The sequence below is a fragment of the Pezoporus occidentalis genome, unplaced genomic scaffold (genome assembly GCF_034315485.1).
Source record: "Pezoporus occidentalis ecotype Australia unplaced genomic scaffold, CSIRO_AGI_Poc_V1 ctg63, whole genome shotgun sequence".
Taxonomy (NCBI): Eukaryota; Metazoa; Chordata; class Aves; order Psittaciformes; family Psittacidae; genus Pezoporus; species Pezoporus occidentalis.
This window is the reverse complement of record NW_026915977.1, coordinates 6,286,305-6,311,068: the sequence shown is the minus strand read 5'-3', so window position 1 is coordinate 6,311,068 and position 24,764 is coordinate 6,286,305. Positions and strand designations below refer to the sequence as shown.

Genomic DNA, 24,764 nt, shown 5'->3' with positions numbered 1-24,764 from the left:
ATTAAAGTGAACAGGAAGCATCTCTCAGAAGGCCCCATCTTTCCTTTCTGCAATTAAAATTCCTGCAGCAGATGCTAATGGATTGTCACTGCAGAAATCCCCTCTTGGGGGGATATTTTACTCTCTGGGAAGGTTTCTCTGACACAAGCAGAGAAGGATTTCATTTAACAAGAGAAGAAACTACGCTTAATGAAAACCTAAGGAATTACAAATGGTTTTGCACTCCATAAAATCTCTGTTAATCTCCACCAACTTCTATTTCCTTCATAATATATCATAAAGTTTGGGAAAAAATCAAACCTTGACATAAAGGAAAATGTTACCATCAAATCTATTAGAAAGAATTGCTTTGTGAGAAATGCATTTGTGCCTCACCGACCGGAGTGTGAAGAATTAACTTCCTTCATTGGATTTGCTTAAGCTACAGGAAAGGGAGAGGAAACATTTAATGCAGTATGATCCTTTAAAAATCCATGTTGTCTTTTTAATCCCAAATTTCAAATTAAATATTATCCTCCTTTAAACAATGGCATGCATATACATCTTGGAAATCAATGCTATTTATCCTTGTCTGCTGTAATTATATACATGAGTTTCATTTCTGCTGGAGTTGAAAAAGCTTGTAGGCTTAACAATGGAAAAAGACAAAATCTGACTAATTTGATGGTTTCCAGTGTCATTGCTAAGGGGACATGATAACAGTCATAAGAAAATCACCATTTTCAGGTAGGTCCTTGTAATAGCTGGCTACTATCAGCTTTTGGTTTGTGCTTTCTATCAGCTTTTGTTTTGTGCTTTCATGAATGTATAGCTAAAAGCAAAATGCAGCATTTAAAAGCACTGATCTTCAGGCTATCAGCTGGGGTGAATTTTTGTTGATGTAAACTTTCTTTCAGGGTATTCATGGTGTTCCACACTCATTACTGGATAGAATTAGAACAGCAGATGAAGCGAAAGCAGAACATAGACTTTCCAAACAGTCCTGACTGCTTGGGGGGAGACTTGTGCCAGTTTCAATTAATTTTTTTTTAATTGAGAAAACATGAGAAAAAAAGACTTTTGAAGAATGAACCTAAGAAGACTTACAGGGTTACTCAGGAGTCACTAAAACCCCCTCAACAATTAATGCAGGGTAGAGGTTTGGCTTTCCTTGAAAGAACATCCCTGAAATGTTCCATACAGGCTGATAAAGTCTCAAACCAGGTATGATAGAATCATAGAATAGTTTGGGCTGGAAAGGACCTTAAGATCATCCAGTTCCAATCCCCTGCCATGGGCAGGGACACCTCACACTAAACCCTGTCATGCAAGACTCCGTGTCCCAGCAGAGCAGCCCATAATCCTGCTTCCCAGCTAGCATCCTCTTTAGCTTCACCTCCTTCAGGAATGAGCATTTCCAGGGCTTTCTCCTGGGGCTTTCTTTGTCTGTGCACTGCTTAGGCAACCTGGCGCTGGTGCTAATGCTGTAAGATCCAGCACTTAAGTCCCATGTTTTCACAAAGGAAGTTTACTCCAGCAAGTTCATGTAGACAGCAGTACGTATGGGGCCTGTTTCAGGGACATGCAGTAATGATCCTGGGCTGAAGTTTAATAAACCAAAGGTAAATAGAAAATCCCACACACGTGGTGGACATGAGCAGCACAGCTAAAACTGCATAACATGTGCCCCTTGTTATTGTCTGGATTTTGCAATGTTTTCCACTATGTAATGACAGTGGGCTTGCGTTTTTGCTGTCTTTTCTGCTGTGTTGTGGTGAGGTCTTAATAGTGGACGTTACAGCAGGAAACAAAAGGGAACAAATAAAGCCAGTGCAGCACTTATTGTTTCCTGCATATCAGGAGCTCAACAAGGAGATAATCTCATTTCTTTACCAGCCCCAGTGCTCATCCAGACAGCTCTTCATAATTATAAAATACACATAATAACCTACTATCTGAAGGGACAAGACCGCAGCAAAGTGAATTCCAAGTGTCTCTGCTTGACATGTAACCAGGTTTCTAGCCTTGTGCATGCTGGTAGTTTTCCATTGATCTGAAGGCTTTCATGGTGGCCTGGACTTTATTTTGCTTGTGGTGCTTGTGGAGAGTTTAAGGACAAAATATACACTTTGACTTACGACCTGCAGACAATAAAGGCACCTGTAGGTTCTGTCTGATTTCTTCTAAAAGGCTGGGAAATGTTTGAACCCTTATGTGGTGACCTAGCTTTGCACATTTAACTCTGCAGTTGTTTCTGTAGTGAAGGGTGAGCTAAGCAACACTTCAGTTTGTGCCATGGCATAAGTATAATACTTAGCATTCAGATGGGAAGCAGTGTATCTAGCCAAGCCCAATCATTTGCAAATGAATTGGTGCCAGCATCCTCAGGGGAGGACCATAATACCAAGTGCTGGTTTGAAATGTCATATTTACCATGGGAGAATTCTCTATAGGTAACATATTAATGATTTTCAACCTAATTTTAGGCAAACAGAAACTGGAATTCACTGAAGTTTGCAAAGATAATTCTACCTTTGATCAAAGCTATAGCAGATTTCAGCTTGCTCCATTTTGAAAGTCATGCTGATGTGAAAAGCAAGCTTTTTGCTAATGTTTGGCATCCTATCCAGAGCTGGCACTCTCAGGCAGTGCTTTAATTATACATTATATTAACCAGTGTGAAATACTGAGCTTTATTAAGATATCCAAAAGCCTCCTTTATAGTCAATTCATTAGAGCTTGAAATGAATTTTTCACAGTCCAGCTCAGAGATCAGTAGATATGGAAATTCAGCTCTAAGTTTCCCCCCAGTTACCTCCACCCCCTTGCAATGCAGCTATCCTCTGTTAAGACCACAGTATCCAGACATGCCAAAACACTGAGCATCAGCTGTCAGCCTCACACCTCCATTATAAATGTCAGTGTCAGTTTTGTGCACATCTCCCCTCCCTGGCCTTCTGTGGGATGGGCAGCCCTGCACCATGCACCATCACATATCTGGGTGGCAAAAGCAGGGAGAAGGAGACACAACCTCTGGAGTAAATCTGTGGATTTACATGCTGCTTGGGTGGGAAGGGCATCCAGTGGTACCTTGGGCCTCTCCCTCAATGGTCAGATAAACCTTTGGCCTTTTAAACCTATCATCATGAGGCCTGCTCAGGAAGAGTCACGTTCCTGCCCCTGTGCTGGGACCTGCAGCTCTTTGCCTTTTTAGTGGTTCTTTGAATTTTTAGGCTTTGTTGGTACTAAGATACTCATCAGCGTGGCACAGGGTACCCAGAGAAGCTGTGGCTGCCCCTTCCCTGGTAGTGTTCAAGGCCAGGTTGGACACAGGGGCTTGGAGCAAGCTGCTCTAGTGGAAGGTGTCCCTGCCCGTGGCAGGGGTTGGAGCTGGATGAGCTTTAAGGTCCCTTTCAATACAAACCAGTCTGGGATTCTATGATTCTATGGGCAGTGGTGTCCCAAGTAGCTCAGGAATGCCTGTGTCATCCATTAGGGTGACTGATGTTTTCTGTCAGCTCCTGAATGGATTGGAAATGCCATCCTTCAGTCCCTCATAGAATTTGCAAGGTAGCTGGGAATTTCTTATTTTCAATTACGCTTTTATGCTTGGCTTGCCCAGAGAAGCTTTGTGTGCACCAGGCTTACAGGAAGTAGGACTGAATCAGCATGGGACAGGGGAACAGCAGAGGGGCAGCTCCCTCTAACTAAGCCACATCAGAAAGTTGCCAATTAAAACTAACGAATGACTTTGCTCTCTCTGTAGGTGACCTGTCTGCACGATTTCTTTGGGGATGATGATGTGTTCATCGCCTGTGGTCCAGAAAAATTCCGCTATGCACAGGATGACTTTTCTTTGGATGAAAGCGGTAACATCAAACTCACACTGCTCTCCAATCTGTGGCTTTATTTCCATTCAGTTGTTTGTATCACATAATAATGCTGCATGCTTCCATTCTGGTTTTTAAGACCTAGTATATAGAATCATAGAATAGTTGGGGTTGGAAAGGACCTTAAGATAATCCGGTTCCAACCCCCCTGCCATGGGCAGGGACACCTCACACTAAACCATGCCACCCAAGGCTCTGTCCAGCCTGGCCTTGAACACCTTGAACTATATGGAATTTAGCATCCTTTTGTGATACTGTACAGTCAGCACATACTATAATAGGGCAAACAGTGTAGCCTTGTCAGAAACTTGTAGCCCGAGTCAGAATAGATGGACTCCTGCACCATTTGACATTTACTGCCGAATCTGGTAGTGTCTATCCAGTTGCAGTCAGATAGATACATTTTTCTTGAGAACTAAAGGACTCTTGTCCTTACCTACACACGTGAATATTAAAATATGGGAACAAGCACATTTAAAAGAAAAATCACTCTACTGCTTTCTTCTGCTGATCCAGAAAGCAGAACAATAATTCCCTTTTCTGGGGGAAAGACTAGGACAGCACCATTATTTGTCCCTGTTACAACTGCAAGCACAGCTCTGTAATAACGTGAATATCTATGATTAAATAAGCCATGAAGTCTTTGATTTCACAGAATATACAGAGTTTGCTCGAAGGTGTTGCCCCTACCCCACCTGATAACCATAGATGCCAACAGCTCAGGCTGTCTGCTAATGCAGTAAGAGTAAATTAGTGCAACTTTGACCATTTAAACTAGAAGAAAATGTAACTCCAGACATTCAGGCTTATTTCCCAAAGCTCTAGGTATCCTGTATAAGGAACACCACCCCATGGCATTCTTACGTGCTACAAACTGGCTCAGCATTGAAGACCAAAGAGGGCTTTTGCTGTGTACCAGGAAGTCAAGCAGCCTCTAATCTTCAACCACTGTATTTTTATGACTCCTGATTTTATTTGATGACGGTACTTCTGACCTGTGTACTCCAGATGAACCCATGAGATGGTTTTGGGTGATTCAAAGAAAGTTTCCAAGGTTCAGCTGAAACTTTGCAGGCAGAGAACAAAGCCCATCTCAGGCTGGGGAAGTGATTTGTAACCTGAGCTTCATCATTTTAACACTCAGCAGTTGAGTCAGCACCATGGGGAATTCCACACTGTGAAACAGTTTGGATGCAATCCTAGAAGAACAACTTGATGGGAAGCCCAGCTCTCTGCCTACACTCCTGGTTACTACTGATTATTCCAGCTTATTTCTTGGCTTATTTCTTTAGCAAAAATAAGCAAAGCTTACTGTTGGGAGGGCACCAAGTAACTGCATCTCACGGTGGTATTTTGAGGGGAGTAGGGGTGCCTAGCACCTCTCAAGAAGCAGATGAGGTGCTGTTAGCCAGCAGCGTTTCCCTGCTATGCACCCATCATCCTTCCTTGTTACAAGTCAGATGCTGTAACAGTCCTGAAGTCTTGCAGATGAATGTCACTTACTAAAATCTCCTCTGTCATGGGGTGCGTTTTCTTGCCTGTTAGGATGACATGCACTTGGATTGCTGCTTATTATGTTCATTCTGGCAGGAGATCAGGAAGCAAAATGAGAAATAGCATAAGAGAGGATTATGTCATCTCTTTCCTCCTGGCTGCCCACCACAGCTTCCGCCCTCTAATCCCCATAGCTGAGATGACATTGCTCTGTCTCGTTCATACCTGCTGGTTTCAGCATCAGCCCATGTAAATGTCATGCCCCCTGTGATGTTTAGAGGCCTGTTTACACTAACTTCAGCACAGTCAGGTTTCCACCTTTAGAACCTTGTCTCAAGATGTGCAAATGCTCAGTGATTGCCTTTGGTGTAGTGACACTTGCCAGCGGCTGAGCTGGAGGAATTCCTCAGTGTCAGCCTGTCTGTGCTGGAAGATGCAAAGCAGAGTTTCTTTTCAAGGAATTAATCCCCTGGGAAGAAAATAAATCTGAAAGCTCTCAAAAAGTTGTAGCACAAAGTATTTCTGCTTTCAGGTTTATTTTTTTAGGGAGCAATTCCTGTGACTAAACATGGATGTCTGACACCCTTTGAGGCCCCCTTTGTTTCTGAGATACCCACATGATATGTGATTGACAGATACCACACCAGGAGACCCATTCTGCTCCAGGGAGGCTGTACTCTAGTGTATCTCACATAGCATTTGGTGCCTGTGGCTGGGCAAATGAATCATGATCTACCATCAAAATGTTGTGCTGGTTTTGTTAAACAGCTACATGCATATAATATATATATATATGTATCTTTAAAATACCCCTTCTTCAGTGGCTGAAGTTGATTTTTGCCCATATTGTGGCTTGGCTGGTCCACAGCAGGAGCAGTTATTTGCACACTCTCCCCAGTGGCTATTTCACAGTGTCTCTTCAACACTATATTCATTAGTATCATTCGTTAATCTACCTTCCACACTCCCCACCCAAGTTATTACTATTCTTCATGTATAAAAAATTGGGGCTATATCAACACTGGAGCCCTCCAAGCCTTCCTGTAGCATCATCTGTGAGAAGTCAAGTACCTCTGATAAAAACCCCACACCTTCTTCTATCCCTGATTTACAGTTTCCAAAATCCATTTAGCAGGAGAGAGAATAAACTCACTGTAGGTTTGTTTATGCCCATGCAGTATGCCTGGAGCACAGGGCATCCTCTCTTCATATTCTTATACTGCATGACCCAACAGCAAACTCTCTCACAAACCATCTGCAAGAAGAAGAGACTGATTCTTGACTGCCTGAGAATGGGGAAAAATTTAAGCCAATTGCATTTGCATAGATATAGTGATATATACGTAAATAACCCATACATTTAGGTCAGACAGCTTGGTTTTGGTTGACCAAGTATTTATCTGCTATGTGTGGATTCCTGTAAGGGAACCCAGTCAGGGGATCCTCAGTCCAGCCCATGCATGCTGAGCTGAACCTTTCCATACAAACCAGTCTGTATATGGAACATCTAATTCATGTCTGTAAAAAAGACCTGGTTTTCACATCTTGGTGAGGACGATCTGCTGTAGGAGATGAGGTGAGACCAGTTGGTGTTTGACAGAAAGGAAATCCCCTTTTTATTGCCTCCTTCTTAACTGGGTTAAGCGAATAACTCCAAGGGTGAAAAGTGCTTTTGCTGTTAGCTCTCAATGTAAATAAACCCTGGGTTTGAAGGTTTGGCATGCCTGAAGTCCTGGGACACACAGAGGTTTGTTAGCATTTCGGTTCCCTTCTGCAGGACACTATAGATCATGTTTACATTTTCCACTCTTCCTGGAGTATTTATTTTTTAAGAAAACACAAGTTGGGGTTCTCATCTGCTCATGTCTTCAAGTACATAAATCTCCTATAGACTTGTTTATGCAAAGCCCTGTGAAAGGGATGAGTGGCCAGGACAGAGGATGTGTTCTGTGAAGCCATTTCGTTGTCTCTACTTTCTGCATCTAAAAAGTTGCAGCTTGTTGAAACCAGAGAAGAGATTGATTGAGGCTGGCTGAAAGCCTCCTGGGGCAGATGTCCTATCTGCCACTCAGAGACCTTTGTGCCATGCCATGAGCTGTTTGCTGGCTTTCTGCACCTGCATAAAGTGCACTCAGCACTGCTACTACTTGGTCTTCATGGAAGAGTTAGAGCAAATTAACTGTTTTTTTGACCCGACTCTTCCCTCAGTCAGTGTTGGCCATTTTCATTGTGCTCTCATTGTGAGAACCAAGGCGAGGGGAAGGGCAGAAAATCTTTGGTGGGACACAGGTATGGAGATGGGCCCTGCTAGGGAGCTAGCCTGACCTTGACATACACTGTCTCAGCTGATTTTCTTCTTGCTCTCCCCCTAAAATGTCTCCTTTCTCTTCTGGAGGAAATATGGAGAGAGCAGATTTTCCCTTGTCATTAATGGGGGTGAGCGGTGTGCTCAGCTCGCTCCCTGAAATGTCTGTACACCAATGCGCGCAGCATGGGAAATAAACAGGAGGAGTTGGAAACCTGTGTTAAGTCAGGAGACTATGATCTGGTGGCAATTACAGAGACTTGGTGGGACAGCTCACATGACTGGAATATAGTCATGGAGGGCTATGTCCTCTTCAGGAAAGACAGGCCAGCCAGGAGGGGTGGTGGGGTTGCTCTTTATGTGCGGGAGGAACTACAATGCACCGAGTTCTGTCTGGGGACAGATGATGAGCGAGTTGAGAGTCTGTGGGTGAGAATTAAGGGGCAGGCTGGCAGGGGGGATACTGTTGTAGGTGTCTGTTACAGACCACCAGATCAGGGTGAGGAAGTTGACGAGGCCTTCTACAGGCAGCTGAGAGAGGCCTCACAGTCACAGGCCGTGGTCGTCGTGGGGGATTTTAACTTCCCTGATGTTTGCTGGAAGGACCACTCGGCAACCCAGCCGCAGTCCAGGAGGTTCCTCCAGTGTGTGGATGATAACTTCCTCCTGCAAATGGTGGATGAGCCGACCAGGAGAGGAGCGCTGCTGGATCTCATCCTCACTAACAAGGAGGGTCTGGTTGAAGCAGTAAGGGTAGAGGGCTGCCTTGGTTGCAGCGACCACGAGATGGTGAAGTTCAGGATCTTGTGTGGTAGGACTAGTAGAATACCAAGTAGAATTGCAACCCTGGACTTTAGCAGGGCAAACTTTGGCCTTTTCAAGCAATTGCTAGGGGAAATCCCATGGGCAAGGCTGCTTGAAGGAAAAGGGGCCCAAGATAGTTGGTTGACATTCAAGGACTGCTTTTTCCGTGCTCAAGATCGGAGCATCCCGACACGTAGGAAGTCAAGGAAGAGGGCCAAGAGACCTGTGTGGCTAAATAGGGAATTGCTGGGTATGCTCAAGTGGAAGAGGAGAGTTTACAGGTCATGGAAGGAGGGGCTGGCCACTTGGGAGGAATATAAGGCTGCTGCTAGGGGATGTAGGAAGGCAGCTAGGAGGACTAAGGCTTCCTTAGAATTAAACCTGGCAAGAAGGGTCAAGGACAGCAAAAAGAGCTTTTTCAAGTACATGTCAGACAAAACTAACACCAGAGGCAATGTAGGCCCACTGATGAACGGGATGGGTGCCCTGGTGACAGAAGATGCAGAGATGGCAGAGTTACTGAATGCCTTCTTTGTCTCTGTCTACTCTGCTGCAGGCAGTCCTGAAGAGCCCTATACCCCTGAGACCTTAGATGAAGTCAGGTCGACAGAGCGACTTGCCTTAGTCGATGAGGAATGGGTTAGAGATCAGTTGAGCAATCTGGACGTCCATAAATCCATGGGTCCAGATGGGATGCACCCGCGGGTGCTGAGGGAACTGGCGGAAGTCATTGCTAGACCACTCGCCATCATCTTTACCAAGTCCTGGGAAACGGGAGAGGTGCCTGAGGACTGGAGGAAGGCAAATGTCACTCTGGTCTTCAAAAAGGGCAAGAAGGAGGACCCGGGTAACTATAGACCGGTCAGCCTCACCTCCATCCCTGGGAAAGTGATGGAACACCTTGTCCTTGGTGCCATCTTAAAGCATATCAAGGATAAGAGGGTTATGAGGGGCAGTCAACATGGCTTCACCAGGGGGAAATCATGTTTGACCAATCTCTTAGCCTTTTATGAGGAAATAACACGGTGGATGGATGATGGCAGAGCGGTGGATGTGGTCTACCTTGACTTCAGCAAAGCCTTTGACACAGTCTCCCACAGCATCCTCACGGCTAAATTGAGGAAGTGTGGACTGGATGATCAGGTAGTGAGGTGGACTGCGAACTGGCTGAAGGAGAGAAGCCAGAGAGTTGTAGTCTATGGGGCTGAGTCTAGTTGGAGGCCTGTAACTAGTGGAGTGCCTCAAGGGTCAGTACTGGGACCGGTATTATTTAATATATTCATCAATGATTTAGATGAGGGAATTGAGTGTACTATCAGCAAGTTTGCTGATGACACTAAGCTGGGAGGAGTGGCTGACACGCCAGAAGGCTGTGCTGCCATCCAGCGAGACCTGGACAGGCTGGAGAGTTGGGCAGGGAATAACGGGATGAAATATAACAAGGGAAAGTGTAGAGTCCTGCATCTGGGCAGGAACAACCCCAGGTTCCAGTATAGGTTGGGGAACGACCTGCTAGAGAGCAGTGTAGGGGAGAGGGACCTGGGGGTCCTAGTGGATGACAGGATGACCATGAGCCAACACTGTGCCCTTGTGGCCAAGAAGGCCAATGGCATCCTGGGGTGTATTAGAAGGGCGGTGGTTAGTAGGTCGAGAGAGGTCCTCCTTCCCCTCTACTCTGCCCTGGTGAGACCCCATCTGGAATATTGTGTCCAGTTCTGGGCCCCTCAGTTCAAGAAGGACAGGGAGCTGCTGGAGAGAGTCCAGCGCAGGGCAACCAAGATGATTAAGGGAGTGGAGCATCTCCCTTATGAGGAAAGACTGAGGGAGCTGGGTCTTTATAGTTTAGAGAAGAGGAGACTGAGGGGTGACCTTATAAGTGTCTATAAATATATAAAGGGGGAGTGTCACGAGGATGGAGCCAGGCTCTACTCAGTGGCAAACAATGATAGGACAAGGGGTAATGGGTGCAAACTGGAACACAAGAGGTTCCACTTAAACTTGAGAAGGAACTTCTTCTCAGTGAGGGTGACGGAACACTGGAACAGGCTGCCCAGGGAGGCTGTGGAGTCTCCTTCCCTGGAGACATTCAAAGCCCGCCTGGACACATTCCTGTGTAACGTTATCTAGGTGTTCCTGCTCTGGCAGGGGGATTGGACTAGATGATCTTTTGAGGTCCCTTCCAATCTCCAGCATACTGTGATACTGTAATGCTTTCTGTAGCTTTTTGGAGACGAAGCACCCATGGATCTTTCATGGTGTCCATAGGCAGAGACATAACTACAGTTGCTGTCTGTTCCCTTAGAGTGCCGGGTGATGAAGGGGAGCCCTGCGAATGCCACGGGCAGTAAGTCATCTCCCACCCCTCAGAAGAGCTCAGCAAAGAGTCCAGCCCCCATGCGCCGGAGCAAGTCTCCAGCCGATTCAGGTAACCACCAAGATGGTGAGTGATTGTTTTCTGGTGTCTGAATACTAACTGTGCTCAAGAGAAGAACACACACTATGTGTTGTGGGATACACTGACCTTGGGCGTTGGCGTATGAAGCTTTGGCACTTTTTAATAACAAGGAGCTTGTGCTAGTGAACAGAAGCACTTAATATCTATTGTTGAAGCATCCTCTGGTTGGTTAAGCGCAGTTGTGGCTTTAGGTCATCTCACCCCCAGTGTCAGCCTTCTGCCCTAACTGCATTTTAAAAGAAGTGTCTATGTCACAGGCAGGAAATCAAGGCCCAGAGTGCTCCGATATGTTCCTCACAGGTGCAGACTGATTTAGGAGAAACTCCTGTGCAATGTAAATGTTCATTACTGTGCGGGTCAGAAATGTATCCTCATCATTATTTAAAGAAGACCAGTGACCTTGCAATGGGAGAGCTGGTCATGGGTTTATTGATGCGATATAGAGATGTTTGTTCAGAGGGGAAGGAAAACGGGAATCCTAACCTGCTGCAACAGCTTGCATCATTTGAAATGCCTTCCTCCCTCTTCAGTAGCAACTGGATTAACAATGTGCACACCTGCAGAGCCTATGAGTTAAAGGCTGGGCTGAATATCACACTTTTGGTAATTGATAGTTTTGGGAGTCATGGAGAGTTTTGGAGTCATGTGGGAGAGGGTGGATGGCATAAATTGCATTTCAGCTTCATGGAGCGCATTCCATGCTGCATGTGAACACCACACAACAGTTGACCATCAGTAGATACTGGATTACTGGATATAAAATTCTCTTGACAGTATTCAGAGGGATTTTCCCCAGGAAGCAATTCATTTGTTTAGGGTCTCTTGATGTTCTTCAGCTACTTAAAAAGACTGTGAAATTGGTTGGCACATGCTCTGTGATTTTAAAAAAGGTATTTCTCTGTAAGGTGATTCTGCCTTTATAGAGTTTTCCTTCAGGATTACACCATTGGCTGTTCTTAAACTTGGGTTTGTAATAACCTATAAAGCTTTTACAATCCCAAATGTGTGGTGAAGTTGTGTAGGTACATTGAAGGCATGATGCAAAATATGTTGTTGATTTAAAAAAAACCCAAACCATTCCCATTCAGTGATGTGGGAGTCAGCTCATGCATGAGGTGTGAAACAGCATTTGAACCTCCTCCATAAGCATCAGGTACTAATTACGACCAGAACTAGACCTTACTGCACAAACCTATAGTCTAATGTGAAATGACAACTATTGTGTTCCTGATTTTAACTGATTGAATGACTTGCAGGACTAAACAGTGAGTCATCGGATGCAGTTTAATGAACATGGTTAGTAGAGCCTTTCAGGAGATTAAAACAACCAGCAATGCTGAACAATAGCTAGCTCCTGGAGTTAAGGCCAGTAATGAAGGACAAATCAGGTTCCTTTAATCCATTTAGACAAGGGTCTTTCTACTTCCTTGTGGTGTCAGTACAGGAAAAAATGGCAGCCTGTCCTGCTTAATGAGAACTACAAACCAGACTGAACTCTTAGCAGTGGAAACGTAATCACAGACTTGTTTTCTCAGGGCAGAGAGAAAAAGGAATATCATCCTCTGTTCTTGCCCCTTGAATCTCTAATAAAGTGAGTGGGTTTACATATTGCTTAAGAATCACTATTTGCATTTAGTTGGATTTTGAAGTTATCACCTGAAAAAGATAAGGAATGTTGAATGAAGCCTGATTAATAAAACATGATCTGACCCTTTTTCTTTTTCCCAGAATTCTCACCTATTTAATTTGTGAAAGGATTCAAAAGCAGTTTTATTTCAAGTATATTAAATATTTTTTCTATGTGTTTGATTTGTACCCATTTGTACCTTTTGTCTTTGCTGTCTTTCACTCTGCTATGGTTGTCATATCAGAACTTGGTGGTTTTTCGATTCTGACTTGTTAGTTTCTGTTCTTTTCCATGTGGGTTTCTGTGTGGGTTTTTTTCCACCATAGTCTCTAAGGCCTTTGTGACATATGTGGGCACTGATGTAAATGCAGATTCTGAAGTAAATCACCATGCTGCTTGAGCTGAAGAAGTCTGAACCCTTCTCATTACAAGCACACCACAGTTACAGAAAGGGATGTTATTTTCTTCCGTTTCTCATCCTGATTATGCCATTTCCCTGTTAAAGCATACAGGAAAATGGAACATAATGTATCAGCAGCAAAAATGAGCATGCAACGGATTTACATGGATACAGTGGTCGACATGCATTGCCCACAGAGGCAGCTAAGGCTTAAAGCAGGTTGTGCGTGCACAGCTCTGCCTCACTCCTTGGCAAGGGCTTCAGTGTTGCCAGCAGATAGTGGACAAAAGTAATAAGCTACTGTTACAGCACAGAGAGAACAGGAAAAAAACTGCTTCAGCAGAGCTTGCTAGTGCTAATTCTGAGGGTGTAACATTGACAGCATGCAAACATCGCATCCGCTTTCCCTTCCACTCGCTGCAGGAACGCTTCTGATCTTCATGTGTCAACATAAATAAAACACATCTTACTCAAAGCTGTGAAAATGCTTTGTGCCCAGCAGCAGCCATCCTCCACACAGGCTGGGGTTGCTGGGGACTTGTGTTTTACTCCAATCTTCTCCACTGACTCACTCTGTGGCTTTGAGTACATTACTTAAGCTGTTCATGTCTTCTTTCCCAATGGGTCATCCAAGACAGTGATAACCAATCTGTATACAGAGCTCTGTAATCTAACCGTGGAATCATGCACAGTAAAGAGCTTTGAGGCTCTTTATCTGGGGCTTTTTGTGTATTCTGAAAGCATTTGGAGAATAATATTGCTAAAACCAAAGCTATTATCTCACAGATTCCCAGAGACAAAAGACATCTCCAGCAGCAGAGTAACTGCAGCTTGTGCTCCAGACCTTCAACAGAAGCAAGCCACGCTCCAGCAAGGCCACCATCCACACTCCAGTGGATCACAGACTGCTCCAGCAGCCTGTAGACTCTAATGCTTTCAATCCTGATGCAGTAAATTGTTGGTTATGCAGGTGAATGAGTACAACTGTGTGGCCTGATGCCGTGTTAGCCATCATCATAGACTGTGTAACTTCCCATTTGAGCTGATTTGTAAGCCTGGAAGCTTTCTATGTAGGGATCTGCCTTCTGTGCCAGGTGATCTCCATTCATCTTTGATATCCTTTGCTCCTTCTGGTTTTGGCTATGGATTTAGTGATCTATGTCTTAAGAAGCATAGATCCAGGTATGACTAGCTTTCTGGGAAAGACACAGAGAGTGTACTGCTGTTTGGGGCCCAGTTTCCTGTGATGGCACCCAAAGCTTTGCTCCTGACTGTGGTCTCTGGGGCCACCTCTGCATCAGAACAACAGCAGAATACAAAAGGAAATACATGCAGCAAGAATGTAGATCTAGCACTGAAAAGGAAGCAGCTTCTAAGCTGCTATCACCAGCTAGATGTGAACTGTGATGTATTCTTTGACTGTCTTGTTACAGCAGTCCTGGTAGTGAGCCACCTAAGGAGTGGTCAGCTCCTATCCCAAAATAACGAGGATTAACATGGAGCAACAAAGAACATGGAAACAAAATCCTGTATTAGGAAACATCAGGACAAAAGGCTGTGCACAGAAGTGCAGCCACACAGAGGGTGTCAGCTCCTGCTGCACTGATTCGAGTTTGCTGGTTGAATTGCTACCTTCTGCCAGAGGTAATCTGCCTCCTGCCTAGATGTGTCATGGCCTCACTGCGAAAAGCTCAATTCCCTCTGGGCATCCAGGGCCCTTCAGCTCCAAGGATAGTAAAAAACTGAAATAGCTCATCCGCAGAAACATGTTAAACACTGTTTTCTTGGCATGGTGCTTCTACCTCTTTATTTGCCATACAGCTATTAAATGAATGAAACATTAAATGAATGAATGAACATTAAATGGACGGATGAAGAATGAAGAAGTGTCTTGCTATAAGCAGGTGGTAACAGACCACAGTCCTGATATTCCCAAGGGGAATCCTTTTTTCCTTCTCTCATTAACCCCAACCTATATATATACTTCCTCAGCAACACCAGTGCATATCCAGTGTTTTGATCCAGCTATTCCTCCAGACACTGTGTTGATCATTCCATCATGGGGCTGTTTTCACCTCTTGGTTCATTTTGTCTGGAAGGCCCTGGCTTTGTCAGCAGTTTGCACTGGGCTTCCAATATATCCTTTAGTTTCCCACCTTTCTGGTGCTGGAGCTGGGATGCAGTCTTTCATCTATATCCTCCACCTAACTCCCCCAGTATGTTGCTTCCAGCAAGGTGTCATTAGCAGAACACAGCAGGGTTTTACTTCTCCCTCTACAAGAATATATCCAAGTGCCTTTCTCTTGTCTGTCTCCCAAACGCTGGCTAGTAGAGCTCAATCAGTTTCTCATATATGAGGTGTGAATTGAGACTGGAAGGGATCGGTGTCTCTGTCTGGTGTTAGTTGAGCCTGCTTGGGTTGCTGTGGTTTTGTATGGACTGAACATGCTAAGAAAGACATAGGCAAAAGAGAACATACAAAAGAAATTTCCTAAGGTTCAGAAACTACTTTGGGAGGAAAGGTTGAAGAAAATGGACTGATCCAGTTTAGGAAAAAAGGAAGCTTGAGAAGGGACAATTTAACACTCTTGAAATGCATTTGAAGTATTAAGAAGAGGATAAGGACCGATTTTCCTGTGCTCCTGTCAGGGATACAGACAGGACATTGGTTTAATCTTTAATAAATGATATACAGATCAAGTATTAGGAACACCTTTCAATTACAAGCGTCTTAAACACTACAGCAGATCTCCCAGGGAGTCTGTGAATCCCTGACAAATCTGGGGCTTTTAAAATACAAGCTCTCTACCGGGGATGACCCAAATATATTAGATGCCAATTTAGAGCAGAGAGTTGGAGTTTCAAAGCTTCTATGGTTATCTCTACCTCTATTTTAATTTCTGTGAAAGTCAGCTTTGCTAAATGACATAGCTTAGAGCAATAAACCCCAGACTAAACTACACCTGCAGTATACCATCCTATTCCTTCTCCTACCAGCCCTGATTTGGCTCAGCCCATGAGCAGGGCTCTGAGACACTGCTGCAGGACTTCAATTTCTCCATTCTCTAATGGATGGGTTTGGGTAGAGGGACAAAAGCATATTCACAAGGCAGCAGCAATTAGCAAACAGATACAGAACGTCAGTCTGTCCTGACTGCAGATCTGGCTCCCCAGGGTCATTATATATGAATGTGTTAAAAAGGCAGCAGATGTCTTTTGCATTGCACACGAGATAGAGCAGCTTGTTATCCCACTTGTGCTTACTTATGTTCTGCTAGCTGACAACCCACAGTGTGCATCCAGTGGAGAGATCATCCTCACAAAACGTGATGAGAAAAGGGTGCCAGCACTGCAGAGCAAGTGCTTGGAAGTTAGGAGGTGCCTGAGCAAAGGATGCCTGTGCAATCTGAATTCTTCCACTCCTGAATGAACACTACAATGGAGTCTTTATTTTTCCCTCAGGCTTCTCTGTCCTGGGGGCCAGGATGCCTTGTGCTCACTAAATGAGCTGCTATTTCTACATCTGTTTTATGCTGTCCTTGTTCTGGTTGTTGCCTGTCTTTATTTCCTTAGTGACACTTCAAACCCTGCCCTGGAGACAAAACCATCCACATATTTCATGGTTCTTTCTCTCATTCTTGTGACACATGAGCATGTACTCCTCAAAGTAGGAACTCACCTGCAGAACCCTGGGAACCCCAATGGAGCAGGGAATATTAACCTTATGTTACAAACTGATAGAAAAAGAGGTATCTCCACACATTTTGTGCACTCACTGTGATACTTGGCCCTGCATTTACCACTTCTGTTCATGGACAGAAATGTGAGCTCAATCTCACGTATAGGTCTTGGTGCTTGTCACTGTTGGCTATTCAGGCCCAGAGTCCTAGTGATCCAAGCAAACCTGAGCATCACTCAAGGAATAATTGCACATGAGAAGTTTGGCTAAAATATCTGTGGGAGAAGCAGAGAATTCCATTTCCCTGGATCTCTCGGGATTTCGGACATGACATAATGCTATATTCTCTGTCCTCCCTCTCATGTGCAGGGCAAACCCGATTTATCTCCTAACTACAGATTGTCTTGTGCACCGAAGGAGGTAAGGAAAAAAGGAAGTGTGCATGTTCATGCAATTAAGGAATGTGTCATAAGCACAAAGGGGCTTTAAAGTAAATTGAGATTGCAAAACAAATACAATGACATAAATAAGACTCAATACACAAACAATAATGTGGTGAAAAACCCCAAATGAATTCAAGTGAAAGCTGGTTATACAGAATGGTTTCCAATAGCCAAGCTCATGTGAGATCCTGAGGTACCCAAAGTCATGAGTTACACACCACCCGGGATCTGCCCTTTGCCTCTGGCTCTTTTCTGGCATTTGAGTTCAGAAGAAATGTGTGCAAAGTTTGGTTATGAACAGTATTCTTCATTAGCAGACAGAGAGAAAATGAAACTGGGCTTCTTAATCGGTGCTCCTGCTGCAAGACTCTTAGTGAGTGTTTGTAATGATACACATCCTTCTTACTGGGTTTCTGGTTTGAATGTCACATCTGCTTCTTCATTGGTGCTCATAAAATATTAACATCCCTGCTGTAGCACTTAAAAGTCTCATTGTATTAGGGAGTTTCTGTCCTCCCCTGCAGCAACTACATCTATTTACTGCACACTGACTGTTAGCTGTTCTTCCAGTCTTCCTGCTTGTGGAAGGGAAACTTGGGTTCTTTGTAGAGTTGCTAAGTGGCATGCTTTGTCTTAAGAAGGACTGCTTCCTGCTTCAGGATCAGTGGCAATTGGAAATAAATAAAGGAAGAGGCATTTTAGCAAGCAGAGGTGGATTCTGGCTAACACAGGTTCCGTTAGTGCTGCTGTACCCCGCATTTTCTTGAATAGAAACCCCAGAGTCATTGGTGGAAAAAAAAAAACATGAAAGAGATGCAAGTTCTTTTCTCTGAATTGCCTTCATTGTATGGCATGTAATGTGTGAACTCTGCTCCTTCTGCCACCAACCTGGAGGACACCTCACTTCGTAGGACTGGAGCAAAGTGAAGAGTGGCACGTTACCACGCAGGGACCAGTGTGTAACAGTTTCTGGGTCTCTCTAACTAGTTTTCCCCCCACCAATAAAGAATGATCTGAGTGGAATGGGGAGCTGAAGGGTCACTCTGTTCCCCAATTATCTATAAATCATTATTTCTACCACCTTTTAAGAAACACCTATTTCCTCAGTGAGGAGCATTTGTCATGGGAAAAGAGCTGCATGTGATGAATAGCCTCCTCTTCCCAATAGTGCCTTCTGCACAGAAATGATGGATGTGAAGGCAGAGGGCCCACACCACCATGAATCTGTTGAGCCTGAGCTTCTATAATATGCCTGCAGATCCTCCTTTGTCCTGTGGCTTAGAGCACATTTCTTTACACTTTGAATTCACATGTATGAGCACTACATTTAGGCCAGTGATACTGTGAACTTTAACTATGCCCTCTTTCTCAGAAGAAGGAACAGAAGAGGAATGAGGCTGTCTTAGGCATTAAAGCAAGAGTTATGCTGGTTTTGCTCTTAAAAATACAACACTCACAGACCTTCTTCTTACTCTATGGTCCTCTTCTTAGGTCTCCTCCAGACATGCAACTACTTGCTTAATTTTAAATATCTGATTTGCTTATTCAGCTATTATAATTGAAAGCATAAGTCCCATATGCTGAAATCATCCATACTCTTGCACCCGTGCCTTTACAGTTAGAGCAATGGGATAGAGAGACATTGGGCATCAGAGAGCAGGACAAGCCTGGATCATCATACACTTGTCTTTTTCCCTCTGTGTGAACCATCAACACAATTCAAAATGCTTTCTTTAAAAGGGGTAGGGATTTGTGGAGTTATCTGGAGTGCTGGCAACACTACTGCCATTTATGGAAACGACAGTCAAAATATTTGGGGTTTAGTTTTGTGGTTTGTGCTGTATATGTTAACATCTGGAGTAGGTTTGGGAAATGTCACTTTCAGTAGACTTGATTGGAATATGTAGTTTAATGCTCATAAGGCCTTCAGCTTGCTGCTGCTTGGGTTGCAAACCAAAAGGCTAAAAAAGACAATATACTTGGACAGAGCCAGCATGAGTTTGAACTTCCTTCCTTTAAGTAATGCTGCTTTTACTGGTGGCGCTGTGTGTTTACAACCCCTGATAACAAGGGGGTCTGCATCCTGGAGTTGATACACAACCTATGAATGACCAAGTTCACTATGTGTAAGTACATCCTTATGAAATCCGTATCGTGACATCTGGCAGTTAGCAAAGACATCAGCTCACTCCAAAGAACATCAGCGGTAGGAAAAACTTTATTTATACTTACTCCATTTTGTTTCCCCTCTTTTTTCTGCATTATATACTATTTACTTTTTAGTCCAAACAACTCTTCCAAAAGCCATTTGGTTTAAATAAATCATATATTTTTTTTTAATGGAGAGTAACTGTGCTTTCTTCAAAGCAACATGAACAAACAAAGCAACCCAAAAGGGCAGATTTTGATCTCTGCAAGAGGCTCGTTGCTTGATGCGATTCTCCTGTTCCTCCCCTGATGGACCGTATTCACCTGTGGGGTGCAGGTAGTGGAGGAACACCAGAGCTAGCTCTGGTCTCTCCCCAAAGAGGTGAACAGGGACATGTCACTCTGTGCTTACACCAGGGCTTCAGAAGGGCTCTTTTGGTCATTTAATCCCAGCCACAGCTAACTGCATCCAGGGCATTCCAGGCAGCTGTTTGTCTAATTTGTAATGTGTATATTTGACATCTAATATTTCTTGTGTAGGATCCAGGGTATCTGCAGCCTCTGGTTTCCACTCATGCCTTTAAATGCCATGTGGTTTCAATTGCATTGCACAGTTTGAGAACACAGAACTTGTCTTTCTGTTTTTCTGATGATGTGTGTCTTGGATCAATTTGGTGAATAGTTGTAGTGTAAAATATCACTCCATCAATATATTTTGTATTTCACTGTATTTTAGAGTCTATTATCCTGAACAACTGAATGCCTTAAAATGGGTGAATAGCCATGGTGTTTGCTTGGGTTTTTTTTCCTCCTGCCTAACATGAATAAACTATAGCATTTCTGTGTTAAATGTCTGGATACCTTCCATCTCCCCAAAGGAGAAAGAAGATCTTCCTCTTGCTTGTCTGATTGCCAGCTTCTGTCTTGTTTTCTGACAGCAAATGGGACCTCAAGCAGTCAGCTGTCTACACCCAAATCAAAGCAGTCCCCAATCTCCACACCAACCAGCCCAGGGAGCCTCCGTAAGCACAAGGTATTACGTTTCTTATACCTTACTACATCTGTTTCTTCTTTAGTCTACTCAGTATGACATTTAAGTCATGGCCATATTCTCTGGAAGCACAACTCCTTATGTTGGGACAGTGGAGAATTTGACCTATTATCTGAAAGGGTTGTCACTGTGGGCTTTAGCAAGATGGGGAACACCAAATAATTGTCCTGTTTCTTCCCCTGGAGTTACTAATGTGTGTTGGAGATCATCCATATGGATTGGAAGAGATTACTTAACCCTGAGCTTGTATCACTATTTTAGAAAGTTCACAAGTTATTAATGGATATGATCTTCATACAAACCCTCCTCTCTTGAAATGCCTTAAGGGTTGGCAAATCTGGTCCATTAAGCAGCAGAAGAAATGCAAATGTTCCTGCAGCTCCGAGACATCACTTTAATGATGCTTCTCAAGGATTTTTGTTTTAATTATTTAAGGCCATGCTCTGTTTTACAGGAAACGAGTGATTTTTACAGCTGGGGTAGTAATTGTGTTCTGGTGCAGTAGGTGTTTTTCCTGGTTACAAACAGGGTGTCTACCAGGTAGCACCACAGCCTAGCAGAGATCAGTAAACCTGTGCTGCCTCATAGATAATTCAGATCACAGAGAAGTCAGTGGGAGCAATACCTGAAAGTCCAGTGGATTACACCTCTAACATGTAAGGTTTTGGACTGAGACCTTTGGACATGGGGTTGAATGGTACTGGGAGAGCCTGAGGTGGACTTTTGGCTTCTGATAAATCAGATCTTTCAATTATCCCCAACATGTGGAAAAGCTGTAGTAGTTACTCAGCTGTAGTTACTCGGCTTTATTTGACTATCTCTAACAAAATACCTGAGTCTAAACAAACTCCGTGTTTTCCTCAGGACTTCACTCTGATCTCCGCTGCTCAGGCCAAGTCTGAGGAAATGCACCAGTTTTAACACAAGTTGATTATTAATTTATAATTGAGAACAGAATCTGACCCATAGTCTGAATTTCAACAGTAGTTCAGCAAAAGTAACGCTGTTAAAGCACCCTTTGCTTCTGCCTATTTCAAGAACCTAAAGCAATTTCCAAACACTATCACATTTAGGACTTTGGAGATGAGGATCTGCTTCCTGGAAAAGACAAGTAAAACTCACCTTCTTTAATGCTTTATGTTATGTTTTCAGCTGGCTGATTTATGACCTTTCCAGTGAAGCCCCCAGAACATTTGTAATAGATGGTGACTGCTGAGGGCAAAGCTAATCCATCTATGAGTTTCTCCACTAACTTAAGCCAAGCAGCAAACATGAATGTAGCATTTTAGGTTACCACGGTATTCAAGCATCATTGTCTTTCTCCCAGAAGCAATTTCCTGCTTTATGATGAAATCATTTTTCCTTTTTCCCCTAAAGCTCAAATGATAAATTCTTAGGTTGAGTTCACCTCAGAGTCCTATTTTACCTCTTCTTATATCAAGACTGTTGGGAATGTCCTTTCTGTGTATTTGGGCTTTCCTTCATTTTGCTCATATTTTACCTGTGTGTGGGTCAGAGCTCAAAAAGGTCCAAGGAGAGCTTTAGCCGTTGAGCTGGCTGTTTACCTAGCTCCATCCAGAGCTTGGAGGAAGTGGAATAAGATGGTTACCTCAGAAAGGAACCTGGAAAAGCTTTACATACAGCATTTGATCCAAATCATAAATTTGGGATTATTTTATTAACCCATCAAAATGATCATAAATGATCATAAGGGACTTAAAATAAAGACCAAATTGTGGAATGTGTGATTTTCCTAGACGTTTGTCCTAAGAGTAGCTGTCAAATCAAGGTAAGACACTTTATTCTGGACTTAGGTTCAGAGAGAGCTGTTAATGAAGAGTCCTGCTCTTTCATGCATGTACTATCACAGACACATTGATCCAGAAGTGACCAAAAAAATACTCCTAAATTTGTCACTGAACAGTCTTCTTTCTTCTGGTACCAAGATCCTCTTGCTCTACTGTGCAAGTCCTCCCTTGGTTTTGGCCTTGAGCTACCTGGAAAACTGGTCAGCCCACCCAGTAACCAGTGCACGAGTCTTCCACCCTGTCCCTATGAACTGCACAACTGGACCATCTGACTGCTTCCTTATGCACGACCAAAGGTGGAACCTGATGGTGTGAGTTAACATTTTTTTCTTTCTTCCTACAGGACTTGTATCTGCCTCTGTCTTTGGATGACTCTGATTCCCTTGGAGATTCCATGTAAAGCAACACGAAGCTAAATGTCCATATTGCAAGCTATGTTTAAGATACAGTAGAGTACTTCTGCCAAAATAAGCAGATAGGTGACTGGTGCTTTCAAATCAAAGGACACACAGTTATATGTCATTTGTTTTCTGTGATTTATCCTCTGTGCCACAACTCAACACCTGCCAGTCTATAGAGATAGAGGGATACCATTCTTCTAAGATACAGGGGTGCAAAATGGACATTGCAAGAAATTTGGGGCCAATATGCCAATGATCCTGTGCATTTCCCATTTGCTTCTATTATTCCTTCTTCTGCTGCAACTGTGTGATTTTCCTAGTGGTAGTAAAGTAGCTCCCCCTGGAATTGTGCAAATGGATCGCTTGCTGATGAATTTGCAAGCTCAAGTAGAGCACATAATGTCCTCCACCTCCAAACTACCCATATTTGCCAACCAACCCGCTCCTCATTTGCAGCCCTTATTTTAGCACCTGTGTACTAACTAGTCTTGTTTTTGTTGTTGGAGAGCAGGAAGGGAAATGACTTGCCAGTTTGATGCCTGAGATGCCAGCAGAAGCTTGGATGAGATTAGGAATGATTGTGCAAGATGCTAAGGAAGGTCATTACAATAGTGATTGGAATATTGGGATTTTATTTATGATTAAGGAAAAAGAAAGGAAGTCATCTGAGTCACATGAAGTGGAACATCCTTCATGGGATCCAAAGGTACTGCTAGCTGGTAACAATTTGTTATACCTACCCTATGGTATCTCTCTATCTCTGTATCAGTAATGCCTTGTGAACAGCCAACACTGAAAACACTGTGAACATTTGTTTTCAGGTTTGACACCCTACAGGTCACTTTTTATAGCAAAAAAAAAAAAAATCAATACACTTTTTATACAGGAAAATCTTGTAGCTGTGTTTTGGGAGTAAGGATTCGAGTTCCTTCTTTTGTATAGAAACTGGTGATTTTCTTTTGGTTAAAAAACACGTGCAGAAAAATGTACAAAAAAACCAACCAACAACTGCAGCACAGTAATGCCAACAACTCAGCGTAGAAATCTTGCAATCACTGCCAGAACAGACACATGGGGGGGAGGGAAGGGGAAGGTCAATTCAAAATATTGAATGTTTTGATAGTTTTTGTAATGTTTAGGGCTATGTATTTGGGTTTTTACACTTCAGTATTCCTGACTATGGCCACATTCGCTACTTCTATAACAAATGGGATTTTGTGGGCTTCAAACCCCATATTTTAAGAAACTCTTCTATCTGACAAAAAACAAACTTACAGTATTTAGAGAAACCTTTTGCTTTTATTAATCAGCAATGACTCCTACAGAATGCAAAGTTCATGTATTCATGCAGGGCTGGTGGTTTTTACTATGCCGAAGCTTTGTCCTAGGCTAGCTGGCATTGCCTCCTTTCCTCATGGGATAAACTTTTGATGAAACTTTACCTAAATGAAATCTGTGCAATCAAATCTTTCTTTGTTGCTCTATTTGCCTGGGTTTTTTTTTATACTGCAACATATACACCTATTCCCTATTGTCTTGCAACCCCTTGTGATTAGAATGGATTTTAATGTTGTGATATTTGATGCTACAATAATGCTGGGTTGTTCCCAAAGCCACTCCACATTTTGTTTGCTTGCATTGCTGGTATGGAACAATCTGTGCAGGCTGCATCTTTAAAGGTTCGTGTGATGATACATTTAAAGCAATTAAAAAAAACAGATTTATCTGAGAGAGGCCAGGACTGGGAATAATCAAGGGGTCAGAGTTATCATGCACCAAATTTGCACCCAGTAGTCCTAGTGCATGATCATTTACACCCAGAGTTTTGCACAAGAAATCATTTGTTCCCACAAATAACTTCATTGAATTGAATAACTGACTATGCGACTGCTAAAGGATCGTCTCACCTATTGTACATAGAATCCTGGGTTTGGTTCAAAAGCTAAGGGCTCGTGTTGAAGGTCTGTGGGAAAGAGGGTGGTAGCGTGGACAAAGCATAGGTGCAGTAGTCAGGACACCTTCATTCAGCCCTTGGCGTTGCTAAATGTAGTGTCTGAACGGGAGCAGGTCTCTTAGTAACCCTGTGCCTCAATCTGTCTGTCTGTCCCTACAGGGACAACACTGTTCTACCTCACTGGGGTTTGTGAGGCCAAATGTTGGTCAACATTTGTGAAGTGCTTTCAGATCCTCTACCAGAAGGTGCTGAAGTATTCTGGGTGCAGATTTGATTATGGGTGCTATTTTTTGGCCATTTAATCCTGTGGATGCTACTGTAGACAC

The 24,764-nt window shown here is 43.4% G+C and overlaps 1 protein-coding gene across 4 annotated transcripts in view; it reads left to right on the top strand.

Annotated features, from left to right (window-relative positions):
• DCX (doublecortin) overlaps nucleotides 1-24,056 on the top strand; it is a 76,583-nt gene extending 52,527 nt beyond the window's left edge. The window contains exons 4-7 of one of the 4 annotated variants that reach the window (XM_062640216.1): nucleotides 3,746-3,848; nucleotides 10,775-10,912; nucleotides 20,163-20,257; nucleotides 22,427-24,056. In XM_062640216.1, the coding sequence (XP_062496200.1) occupies nucleotides 3,746-3,848; nucleotides 10,775-10,912; nucleotides 20,163-20,257; nucleotides 22,427-22,483 (393 nt within the window). In that variant the 3' untranslated portion in view covers nucleotides 22,484-24,056. Of the gene's footprint in view, nucleotides 1-3,745; nucleotides 3,849-10,774; nucleotides 10,913-20,162; nucleotides 20,261-22,426 lie in introns of all 4 variants that reach the window. The other 3 variants (XM_062640214.1, XM_062640218.1, XM_062640217.1) reach the window with 3 other exon arrangements.
• The last annotated feature ends 708 nt before the right edge of the window (nucleotides 24,057-24,764 follow it).